The sequence below is a fragment of the Leptopilina heterotoma genome, unplaced genomic scaffold, assembly GCF_015476425.1.
Source record: "Leptopilina heterotoma isolate Lh14 unplaced genomic scaffold, ASM1547642v1 Lhet_47, whole genome shotgun sequence".
Lineage (NCBI taxonomy): Eukaryota > Metazoa > Arthropoda > Insecta > Hymenoptera > Figitidae > Leptopilina > Leptopilina heterotoma.
The window spans coordinates 3,873,134-3,886,482 of NW_025111098.1; the positions used below are offsets into that span (position 1 = coordinate 3,873,134).

Genomic DNA, 13,349 nt, shown 5'->3' on the forward strand with positions numbered 1-13,349 from the left:
AAGGGCGTCGAAGTTGTGAAGTGTCCAAAGGAAGCAGATCATGTCTTGCACGCTCTGGATTTAAAAGAGGTTAATGCAATGAAACTGAAAGGAAAATTGAAACGGCGTGCAGAAGCTCACCCTGAAGCTCCTCCAGCACAAATTCTGCGCAATGAGCTTCAAGATGTGCCCTCAGGTGTTCTTAGCCAAAATTTAAAGTAAATGCATGATTTGAAATAAAAAAGCAATTTGAATGTACCCGCCTTTTCTCAACCAATAAAAGTACTTGTAGCTTAAGAGCAAGATTTTTTTTCCCTTAACGATTCGTAGTTTAGCTTAGTTGGTTAGGTTATTGCGTTTGCGTCCGTCGAACCCGTATTCGATCCCCGGTACCCCCAAATTTATTTTCAAACATATTTTCGTATTTTTTAGGTTCTTGAAAAATGGTAAGGTTAAATATGAGATTCGAAACTCAAGAAATATATTTTTTCATATTTTTTAAATATAAAATTTTGTTAAAACAATAAAAAAATAATTAATTAATTATTATTATTATTATTATTAATTATAATAATTAACACCTACATTATAAGTATAAACTATATTAGTTAACATTTATTTTAGGGAAAATTTCCTCATAATTCTTTAGGGTTCTTTACGAATATAAGTTTAGAGAAAACTACAAAATAATTTTTTTGTACACTTACACGTTAAAATTGTATAAATTATCCCTTGTAATTTCTCAGGAAATTTCCGGGAGAATGTCAAGGAAGTTAATACCGGAAAATAACAATCGGAGGACATTTAGATGTTCTGGGAAGTTAACAGGAAGTTAACAGCGTTAAGTTTCGAATTTAACATGGTTAAGGGGGAGTAACACCTTTGACCCGAAAAAAAATCGAATTTTTTTTTTGCTTAAACGATACTTTATAATGTGTAGAATAGAAATTATATCATTAGAGATGATTTCGAAGTTATTTTATGTGAAAAAAATCAAAATCTGCAAAAGGTGTCCAAGAGCGCTTCAAGTGCTTTAAAAACTCTAAACGCGTTTTTCTCGAAATGACTGTTATAAACCAGAATTTATTTATTGTTTAAAAATTGAGCTTTTGAGATGGCTCTAAATTCTAATTTGGGGAGGCACCAAGCTGCCAAGGTCTGAAGGACCTTATTTAATTTGCGGGAACGTTATCCTACTTTTAAAAGAAACCTGCGATGCTTCGTTTGATTTATAAATTTAATTCTTTTTACTTTAATTAGTTCAGGAGTTTTTAAGAAAGTAAATCAGATTTAGTATTTTACATGACAACATTTATTTAAACATTATTTCAGAACAGGATGCAAAGGAGTTAACAAAACTTGCTAATGTTTGTGTTGGAGAATATAACAATTTTTATAGAGATTCGACATTGGAACAATACAGAATTACTTACGTATATTTTCCTTAATCCTGCCGACACGGCATAATTCCTTTTAGACGGCGCCGGCGCTACGCGCGCGGACTGGCCGGTTGAGGAACAGGGATCCTCCGTCGGGCAAACCACAGTTGAAAAGGTTAAAAATTGAGTCGTCTATGCGACTAATTTTCTTTTTTACGATCTCGCGAATTTTGTAAAGAAGAGAGTCTTCTTTAGTTTTGTGAGACCACTGAATTGAGACGGCACAGGTACTACACGTACGGACTGCCCAGCTGAAAAAAATCGTCTGAATTTTCCCATGGACTTTTGAGGTAGAAATACATATGGAGATTTGAAACTATCCACATGAAATCCGCATGGATTTTTTTATATTCTTAATAAACTCAAAATATAAACGAAAACCTCTCTAAAAATGCAGAAAGTAGTGAGTGAGACCCCTTTGGGGTCTCACTCAGTTTTGGGGTCTCAGAATTCGAATTTGATGTTTATTTTTGAAAATATTTAAAAATAGATTTCTGCGTAAATTTCCATGTGGAAAATCCAGACGGACTTTTTCAGTTGGGTGGCCGGTTAAAAAACAAGATTTTCAAATTGTTTAATATTTAATTAAGGGGTTACACCACTTTGAAATTTTCAAAAAATTGAAAAAATTTTTTTTTGCTTAAAATACTCCTTATGGTCATCAAAATGATATGTCATTAGTTATATATCGATATCTCAAGTAAAAAGACAATTTTCGAACTGTTCAAGCAGGGTCGCGCGCTAACGTTTACATTGTAATAAAAACTTTAAACGCGTTTTTCTTAAAACTGTATTTTAAAAATCGGTGGACACTCTAGCTGCCACAAATTTCAATCGATCCTCTTAGTTCTTTTTTTATTTAGTTTGTGATATAATTATCTAGCGAAATACGTACGGATTTTTTGAAATATTAATATTTAAATTTTCTAGACAACTTTAAATAATGAGATTTAGCCAAAAATACGGACTTTTTCCTTCAAATCGATGCCAATTTGCAAAAAATAATTTTTTTTTAAAACGGATACGTATTTCGCTAGATTTTGAGCTACAGAAACTAAAGCATTTTTACTTTTTGGTCTAGCTAAATTCTGGAATGAGTTATAGTGTCCACCGTATGGCGATACATTTTTAAAGCACTTTAACATATCATCTGTCGAACCGACAATATAAAAAAAAAAAGAAATTTATATATATTTTTTTGTAGTTCAAAAGTAGTACAATACCTTACTGTATTTTAATTTTCCTAAAAAAATTTCTATTCTTCAATAAAAATTGTTGAAAAAGCTTATGTTTTGAACGGGTCAAAGTGGTGTAACCCCTTAACTGAAACCTCACCCTACACAGCTCGCACTGATGGACTCAAGGAAGTTAACACCGGAAAATAACAATCGGAGGACATTTAGATGTTCTGGAAAGTTAACAGCGTTAACTTTCAAATTTAACATGGTTAACTTCTCTTTAACTTCCTGCAAAACACGGTGCTATCTAGATTGTTAAATACATTTAATTGATAAATATATTATGATTATATTTATTATTAATATTTCAAGTAACACGTAACTTCTCATCTCTGTATATACCTAACCTTCTTGACAACAGTGTTTACTTGCGGTGTTGTGATTCGCGTCGCGTCGGTTGATCAAATTTGTTTTTTAACTTCGTTTCTTAACAAAAACTTCAATTGTTTTGTAAATCATAAATTTTGTGACAGATATTAACCTGTCAAAATCTAGTATATTGTGAAAATTTTGAAAATAAATGTAAACTTGTAAAAATTATAATTTTTTTACAAAAATTGTATTATATGTATTTTTGTGGCTGTGAGTAAAATAAAGTGATATATACCTATATATATTTGTTTGTGTTATATTTTTTATATGTTAAATAACAATTGTAATTATAATATAATTATAATAGTAATAACACATCATCTTCTACTACTGTTAAATAATATTATCCTCATTCCTAACATATCCTTTAATTGTTTTTTTGCATTTTGCATTTCTTTTGTTTGAACGCTTTAAAATTCCAAATTATTTAAGAATAAATTATATTTTAATAGTTATCTGAAAAAATATATTATTTTAGAGCAATATTACTTATATTTAATGTATATGGAAAAAAAAGTATTCATATACGACCGTAAAAACGACCCTAAATACGGCTGTATTTACTATTTCAATTACACCACCCTACTGAGGCTCGTATTTATGCCCGTATTTACCCGGTAAGAAGCGAAGAATTGAAAAGAAATCAAAAGTTGTATTCTTCTTAATAGGCGAATTTACCTCGGAGCTCAATTCCACGGAAACCGCCAAAATTTCAGAAAAGTTTATTATTCTGAAGTGACTTCACAAAAATATGAAACGCGCATTCAAAAGAATAAGATAGTACACCCTGATTCTTTAATAGGTACGTTTTCGTTGACTGCACTAAGTGTAACTTTTACACCACCTCAAGAGTAGGTGCAGAAAGTGTACGCAAGCAGCACGTAAGCTTATCTTGACATCACTGTAATATTACATTGGAGATTCGTCATATTACACTGTAATATTACAGTGATCTTACTGAGATATCAAAATGTCCGCCTGGAGGTAATATTATGTTGTTATATTAAGAGAATATGAACATGAGAATATGACATGGTAATATTACATAGGAATATTAACGTAATGTTAAGGTAATATTCAGATAAAATTAGAATAATTTTATAATTTTGAAAAAAACATTTCACAAAGCTGGACTTGAACCCTGAACCTTGTGCACAGTAATTAAGAGTCTTACCACTGAGCCAAACGTACTTATAGTGTATTAAGATTTTTGATGAAATATGGAGAACTTTAAAAAACTTACAAAGATTATATACCGTCGAGAATCTTAATACACTACAAGTAAGTTTGGCTCAGTGGTAAGACTCATGATTACTATGCACATGGTTCAGGATTCGAGTCCAGCTTTGTGAAATGTTTTTTTCAAAATTAAAAAATTATTCTAATTTTATCTGAATATTACCTTAACATTACGTTAATATTACAGTGTAATATTACCTTAATATTACCAGGTAACATTCTCTTAATATAACAACGTAGTATTACCTCCAGGCGGACATTTTGATATCCCAGTAAGATCACTGTAATATTAAAGTGTAATATGACGAATCTCCAATGTAATATTACAGTGATGTCAAGATAAGCTTACGTGCTGCTTGGGTAGCGAAATGTATGGTAAAATTACGTCACATCCGGCAAAGAGAACAGCATCCCGTGTAGAAATTTCCCTACTAGGGCCATAGTAAGGAATGAAACGCCGCGCCCGATCAGGGCCAGATCGGGGCGACAAGAAAATGTGGATTTCCTGATCAGGGCCCCAGCGAAATTTCTACACGGGATAGTGCAGGTTAGGTGTCAAAGTGTAAGAAGTGCTGGCAACGAAAACATACCTAATGCCTTCCTTCCGGTTTTGACGGCGTTTTAAAAAGTCGTGACATATCTATCAAAATGTTGTTAGTGACATATAAGTTCGTTCATACGTCATGAACTAACAACATTTTGATAGATATGTCACGACTTTTTAAAACGCCGTCAAAACCGGAAGGAAGGCATTAAAGCATCAGGGTGTACATCAAATCCCACAAAGCACAGACATTTTCTGCTAGTTTGCTGCAAGTTTTCCATGCAAATTTCGCAAGTTTGCATTGCAGGTTTGCAGCAAACTTGGGCCAAATAGCAAAAACTTAAATGTATGCGCAGTAGTTTACTATGCCATCTAGAGCTGCGCACTATATTTTAGTCACCTTCGCTACAGGGAAGGCATCGTTCATCAAAATATATGCAATTTGAAAAAAAATTTTTTTTAAAAATATTTTAGGTATTTTAGAAAGTTTGCTGCAAATTTTCCTTAAGTTTTCATTGCAAACTTGCCAAGAGGGTGACATTTTTATTTGTATGCAAACTTGGATGCAAACTTGCGAACTTTGCATGGAAAACTTGCAGAAAAATACTGTGCTTTGTGGGATCATTAGAAATTTCTATTCCGCTCAAATAACTCACTACCACTCAAGATTCCACTAGAATTAACTCACTACCACTCAAGATTCCACTAGAAAGTGAGGTTAGGTTTCAAAACTTTATTTAAACATTGAACACTTGAAAATTTCTTTTAATAAGATCATTTTATATTTTATCGTAACCACATTGCGTCTTTTAACCATATTTTTTCACTAGTTTTAATATTTAATTTTAATAGTTCAGCTGTTCAGCACTGAAATTACAATGAAATTCACACGACGCAAAACATAATTGTCACTGCGTTTTATTTTAAGACAATAACTAGAGGAGCTCTTACAAACAATTAAAAAAATTAGGCTTTTTCAAATTGTTTGTCAAAAATTCTATGCCTTTTAATGCGCTTCTGAAATTCGATACAGTCAATTGAAAAGAATAAACATTTCAGAATTTACTCGTCGAACATTCTATTCTTTTTATTTCTTTTGAATTGACTACCTAGAATCGTTAGCAGTCAATTCAAAAGAATAGAACTTCATATTTTCTTCAAGAACTTTCAATACCATAAAACTTTGCGCATTAGGAAAAATAGAAAATTTGAATTCTTTTCTATCTCCCGATCGACGCAAGTAATAGAGAAGAATTGATTTTTCTGAAATTTTGATGGTTCCCAAGGAATAGAGCTCCGAGGTAAATTCGCGTATTCAGAATAATTCAAAATTCTCGTTTTCAAGCATATTTTCTGGAAATTTAATTCTTTTCTATTCTACGCTTCTTACCGGGTAGGGTCGTATTCACAGCTATATTTACGGTCGTTTCTTTTCAGTAGGGCGTTATCTTTTCAAGACGGAACAGTTTTATTTTTTAAATATTAAAATTCGTCTTATTCCCGTCTTAAGTATGATTTATTATTGATAAACTATGAGTTCTATAAACAATTCTATAAACATCAAATTGGTTTAATAAATAATGAATATAGGTTTCATGATTTACAACTATGGATTTATATAATATTATCTTTTATTAAGAGAAAGTGAAATCTAGTTACAATTTTGGTTTTAACAAGTATAAAATTTTATTATTGTTGAAATATAATACGTGAAATTATTTTATTCTAAATTTTTAATTTAAATCTAAGTGAGCGGCTCCCTGTTGCAAGTATATGCCCTGGTAAAAATTTCGGACTAATTTCGGATTAAATACGGACAGATTAGTACGGATTAGTCCGAAAATTGTACGAAAAAGGTCCGCGCTAGTCTGATATCAATCCGAACGAAAACCTGAATCCGAAAACACAAAACACTCCGGAGTAATCCTGAATGTCTACGAATTCAGTCCGTAATTAGTCCGCAACAATCCAAATTTATGACCGGTGAAGAATTCTTCTAAAATAAGTACGGAATTATCCGATATCAATATGTAAAGAATACGGAATCAGTCCGCAACAATCCGAGTTTAAGGGGGAGTGACACCTTTGACCCGAAAAAAAATCGAATTTTTTTTTTGCTTAAACGATACTTTATAATGTGTAGAATAGAAATTATATCATTAGAGATGATTTCGAAGTTATTTTATGTGAAAAAAATCAAAATCTGCAAAAGGTGTCAAAACGCTTCAAGTGCTTTAAAAACTTTAAACGCGTTTTTCTCGAAATGACGTTTTTCAAAACGGTGGGCAGTCTAGCTAGAACAGTTTTGATCGGATTGACTTCGGACGAATTTTTTTTGATCGTCATTTACAAATGCTTTCGAATACGTAGCGGATTTTTTTTTGGTTTCTTTGTTTTTTTTGGCATCAGATTTTTTGACAAATTTTCGCCCTAAAAATCGACTTTTTACTTCAAACAACTGCCAAATACACCAAAATTAATATTTTTAAAATATCCTACGTACTCGAAAGCTAAATCTATCTCAGATTCAGAAAAACTTTGAAATTTTGATTTAGATTAAACGGTCTAACCGGAATCTTGCCCACCGATTTGCTCTACAGAGAAAGGAGACCAACTTCGGTGCCCTCTATAGGCAACAAATTTTAACTTTTTTTTCGTATAAATATATTTTTGTAAACTTAAAAAGTTAACAAATAAATCCCTCAAAACCAAATTTTGTTTACTTTATTCCCGTGTCTTAAAAAAATTCATGAAAAGCAGGTTCAAAAGAGGCCTCAAAGGTGTCACTCCCCCTTAATCTAGTTAAAAAAACTTAATCCGCAAAATGTCCAGAGCAATTCGAACTGGTCAACTGGCTCTATCAGATGATCTTAAAACCCAGGTTTCTTCACGCGGTGGTTGTTTGGTGGTCTAGGACTCAACTGATAACGGTTAAAGAGAAACTGGACCAACTGCAAGCAATGATTTTCAGGGGTATTACAGGGGCTATGAGGACCACGCCAACAGCTGCGTTGGGATTCATGCTAGCCGAAGTACCTCTGCATATTGCCGCGGTGAAAAAGGCGGCTCTTACTATGAGCAGGTTAACCGCGCAGGGAAGGTGGAAGTTTGGTGGTATACACACCAAGCTTCCACGCTCAATTCTATCAATACCAGAATTAAGTATCGTGCAAGATAGAATGATTAAGAGGGTGAAATTTAAACCCCGCTTTAAGATCATTACACCTTCCAGAATGGACTCGAAGAAAGGATTTCCACTTGGGGACGAAGTCTGGTATACAGACGGCTTCAAGATGGACTGCGGTGCAGGCTTCGGAATTTATCGAAAAACTGGCTGCATTAAAGTGGCTGAGTCACTAGGACAATATGCCACGGTCTGGCAGACAGAGGTCTGTGCGATTTTAACTTGCGCCCAAATATCCATTCGAAATAGAACAAAGGGCAAGAGGGTTAGTATTTATGTGGATAGTCAGGCGGCCTTAGGGGCTCTGAAAAATCCCACAATAGAATCAAAACTCGTCTGGGAATGCTGCAGCGTACTAGATGAGTTGGGTTCAGCAAATAAACTTTCATTGATTTGGGAACCGGGTCACTCGGGAATCAAGGGTAATGAAAGAGTAGACGTCTTGACGAAAATCGGTTCCGAGACGGTATTCATAGGTCCTGAACCAGCAGTGGCAATAATGCTGTGCTTGGTTAAGGGAGCCATAGAAAGATAGGGTCAAAAGAGAAGTATTGGGCGAACGTTGGGGTGGGAAGGCAAGCGAAAACTCTGTTGGGGCTAGCACTTAACAAGAGGCGAGCGAGCGATCTCCTAAAACTCGATAAGATCAGAGCTAGAACCGTAGTTCGTCTACTTACGGGTCATGGACTATTGAATTACCAACAGCATAAAATAGGCAGACAAGTTTCACCTATGTGCAGACAGTGTGGGGAGAGTAACGAAACTTCGACTCACATATTATCAGAATGCCCAGCGTTAGCTAGGACCAGGCTATCTAGCTGGGGTCAAGCAATTATTGACCCTATGCTGGTGAGCAACCTATCGATAGAAGAGATACTGGACTTCTGGAGAAGAACAGGACTTTAAAGGGGTTGTTATAAACGAGCGAGCTGGCTACAATGGGTTTTCTAATCTAGGTACACACTAAAAAAAAAGTTTTCAGGGTGTCTAGCGATTCGTCAATTTAAAATTCCCGGGTTCTTGAATAATTTTCCCGGATATTCACAAAGGATTTAAAAACATAATTATTTAAATGTTTATCAATAACATTATTTACGTAATTAAATGTTGTTTTATTAAATTACAATGATTAAAGTTATACAATAATTTCTAAAAACTTGACATAGAATATCAAAATTTCCCTTATAAAAATTTCTCAACTTTATAATATAATTGTCAATTCAGGGGAATTTAAGAAATTTGTTAAATTTTACAAAGATGTTAGAGGTTGAAGTGTGGAAAAATTTGAAAAAAAATTCCGCTCGGTACATACATTATACCCTTTGAAATACTTGTAAAATTTAATTAATTTCTCAAACCATGAATTGCTCATTATAATGTTTACATAGAATTAAACTAGAATATTTAAGCTTTATTTTGACATAAGTTTTAAAAAAATCGGATTTTAATATTTAAGCTTTATTTTGACATAAGTTTTAAAAAAATCGGATGCGACGTGTTTTGAGATATTCAAAAAGGTTATCTTTCAAACTTAATTTTTTTCATAAATTCTATTATTTAAAAAAAAATTTTCTACCATTATAAAGTTGAGAAATTTTTGTTTTAAAACCACTAATAGTAAATAAAGTTTGGCTTCAATAAATATAAGAAATAATGATTTAAAAATTGCCTTACAATGTCAATTGTTTATAAGGAGGATCGTTTTGAAATGGAATGCCCCATATTTAGTTTTAAAAAGTAAAATCTTTGCCTTTCCTATATCACAGAAGATTCTTAATTTCTTCTTATAAAATTTGTTACGTATTATATACCTATAAATTGTTATATAAAAATAATAATAGTAAAAATCCTTTAACTTTTATAATATAACGTGTACTAAAGTTAGTTTTAAATCAAATTTAAGTTATTATTTTTACTACTGCTTCATACTATCAATTTACCCTTGACGATTTGAGCTGTGACCGTGTTATTATATTACGCTTTGAAAAAAATTTTAATTTTTTGTATGTCATAATTCAAAAAATACCCTATAAATAGAAAATTCCCGGGTTTTTCCCGGTTTTTTGAGGTCGAATCAAATTCCCGGGTTTTTCCCGGTTTTTCCCGATTTCCCGGTTCGCTAGACACCCTGGTTTTACTTTCAGCCTCTTTTTGAGGCTGAATTTAAGGTGTAAACGGAGTCAGCCCCGTTAAACAAGGACAGACTTATGTGAAATACATGGGCTGAATTTAAGGTGTAAACGGAGTCAGACTTTTTTTTCCTGTGTACTTAGTTTCCCCTTTTTAGGAAAATCTAGCTCGATCTCGGTTGTTAGATTAGATTAAATAATAATTATAATTATAATTATAATAATTGTTTCAAAAAATAATAATAAATCACATTAAGTTATCAATTGATAAATAAATATTTATATTTATTAAGTATATATATATATATATATATATATATATATATATATATATATATATTATTATTAATTATAACATTCATATTTAAAGAAAGTTAAATGGAAATTTTTTTTTATAAATGTTTTCAAAATTATTATACATAATTAATAAATAATTATTAAAATGTGCAATAAATATTCCTGACACTGCATCATATTTAATAATTTTATTAATTATGTTAATTTTTAATATTAATTTAATTAATTATTATTTATTTATTATTATAATTATTAATAATTATCATTCAATTAATAAATATTATTATAATTAATAATAATTATAATATTTAACATTATAATTCATTATTATTCCAAATTATATTTATTTAAATAATATATTATTAATATATCTAATAATAAATGTTAATAATTTTGTTACTGAATAATAGAAAATATCAATTATTATTTATCGATATTTATTAAATTATGCATTAAATATTTTTAATTGTAAAATGTTTTAAAAGTTGAATTTTGTAATTATTGTGTAATGATTATAATTTTATTATGAATTATTTTATATTCGTTTTTAATAATTAAAATAATTTAGGATTAGTATGTGTAAAATTTTTAGTCATAGTTTTCACTTTGCCCTTATAAGTAACAAAATATACGGCACTTGAATTAATATATTAGATTAGCCCGAGTTCTCATCGAGACTCAGTGGCCGTGCGGTTTAAGTAGTTGCGTCAAGGACTTCCGGAATGCGTCTGGGGCGGGGAGACGTGAGTTCGATCCCACATGCGAGCGGATTTTTTATTATAAGCGTTACATAAAATAATAAAATTACTATTTAATCTGTATAATTAATAAGTGTTGTGAATAAAAACTTGTGAACTTGCTTGTAAATAATATTAAAAGTCTGTTAAAAATGAAGTTAAAAAATGTACAAGTTATCACAAATTGTCTTTTTTTGATAAAATTATTTTTGAATATTATTATATTAAATGACATTTATTGTTAGTAATATAATATTTATATGAAAATAATATAATTATTATAATAATAACTTATTGTCATTAAATATGTAAATACACATATATATATTAATAACAATACTGTTTATTATTAATAATAATAATTAATATATTCAAGTTATATTGAATGAACGCGTGAGAAGCGTGTAAAATTTGGAACAGTGGAAACAGTCTTGTTCAGTCCTGCTTTTGACTTCCGCAGCATTGATTGAAGATTGAACGCCAGTCTTCAACAAAGACTGAGCGTTAGGTTTACATCGATGTTACTATTCCGGACTGAAGCAGCCTTGCTTTCGCTGTCCCACCAAGCTTCAACCAATACTGACCAAGCCTCAATCAAGCTTCGTAAAGCCTGAACACACTGTCAGCTCGCGCCTGGGTAAAAGATTTAATCCGAAACAAGTATGGAACAATCCGAAATCTGTATGCAAAGAATTCGGTAATAGTCAGCGTCAATCCGAATAATATCCGATCAAAACACCCCAGTCCGAAAATAAGTCTTATTATTATAAGAATTTGTAAATATGTACAATCCACAGACAGTTCAAAACAATCCATATTCAATCCAATTCAAAGACTTAATCCGGAATGATTTTGTTATAATATTGATTTGGTATATTAAAAACAATTTGTATTAAATGCAGATAAATTAAAACTTTAATTATAATTTCGTATGACAAAAAGCTGACCAAAACCAGATTAATTCCGGATTTAATAATTTCACATTTGCAAATTGCGTATTATCAGACTAACTTTAGACTAAATCGGACTAATTCCAAATTCTCTGGTTATACACAAACCACATTGAGTTTGAATTTATCCGGACAAATTCCGAGCGACAAAAACCTGTCCATAAGCAGACTGTTTCGGATTAGCTGCGGATTCACTGGTTAAACCAACCGGATTATTCTGCGTTTACTAGTTGCATATGATCTAACTAACTGCAGACTAAACCGAACTAATTCCCGTGTGGAAAAATATTGTGGCAGTCTAGAGTCCAATGATTTCCCGATTAGCAATCATCAAGTCCGTCTAATTCTAGACGGTCCATCAAGTCCCGAATCAGTGACTTAACAGATTGGCTTATTAGAAAAAATCTAAGTCAAATATGTCCGTCTAGTACGGTGTTATTAAGACCGTCTAGATTTGGTCTAGGATGTTATATGCGCATGCGTCGATGAATGCCCAGCTGTTAAGTAACATGGCGCCTAATGGCGTCGCGTCGTTTGGCGTCGTTAGATCAGTCAGTGTGTGATGCATTTTGTTTGTGAATTATAGTATTTGTTGTGGTTTCTGTTTTACGTGAATAATAATGTGCTATGTTGTTGTTGTTTTCTGTATAATGTAATTTTAAATGTGCACTGAAAAAAATAGGTTTTGATGTGTTTCTATGTGTTTTGATTAGTCGGCTGAAGCTAGCAGTCGTACTCAGCATCAATGTTTAGGCGTCATCTACAAATATGCCTCTCCTTCAAATTTAGTAATACTTAATGATTTAAAAAACCATCGAATATTGTTATTTGAGAATAAATTGTACACTAAATAGCAAATTTAGTAAGTTTTTATTTATTAATTTCATTAATTAGTGGTTGACGCCTAAAGATTGGTGCTGAGTACGACTGATAGTTTCATCCGGCTGTTTTGATTTGCAGTAAATTTTATTTTACAAAAAGACTACTATCTCCAATGCCAAAGATTGGGAGGGACACAAAGCCTTACGCTTAAAGAAAGTTGAAGTGAAAAATACAGAAAGTTAAAATATTTTTTAATACTTTTTATATAAAAAAAAAGTCATTAAAATTATTTCAAATATAATTAAGTTTTATTATTCTAAGAATAGTTGTCATAACATATAATGAGAAATTTTGAATAGACGTAGATTAGAATTTACTAGCACTGCTGATCAGACCAGAAACGCTGGTCTATTCTAGAT

At 31.7% G+C, this 13,349-nt stretch overlaps 1 protein-coding gene across 1 annotated transcript; it reads left to right on the forward strand.

The window, feature by feature from the left end:
- The first annotated feature begins 7,675 nt into the window (after nucleotides 1–7,675).
- On the forward strand, nucleotides 7,676–8,530 carry LOC122507510. The gene has a single exon (XM_043620258.1). The coding sequence runs from the start codon at nucleotides 7,676–7,678 to the stop codon at nucleotides 8,528–8,530; it is 855 nt and encodes a 284-aa protein (XP_043476193.1).
- Nucleotides 8,531–13,349: the final 4,819 nt, after the last annotated feature.

What these genes read in the sequence shown, in the direction of transcription:
- LOC122507510 (XM_043620258.1), top strand. Translation starts at nt 7,676, where the DNA reads ATGATCTTAAAACCCAGGTTTCTTCACGCGGTGGTTGTTTGGTGGTCT.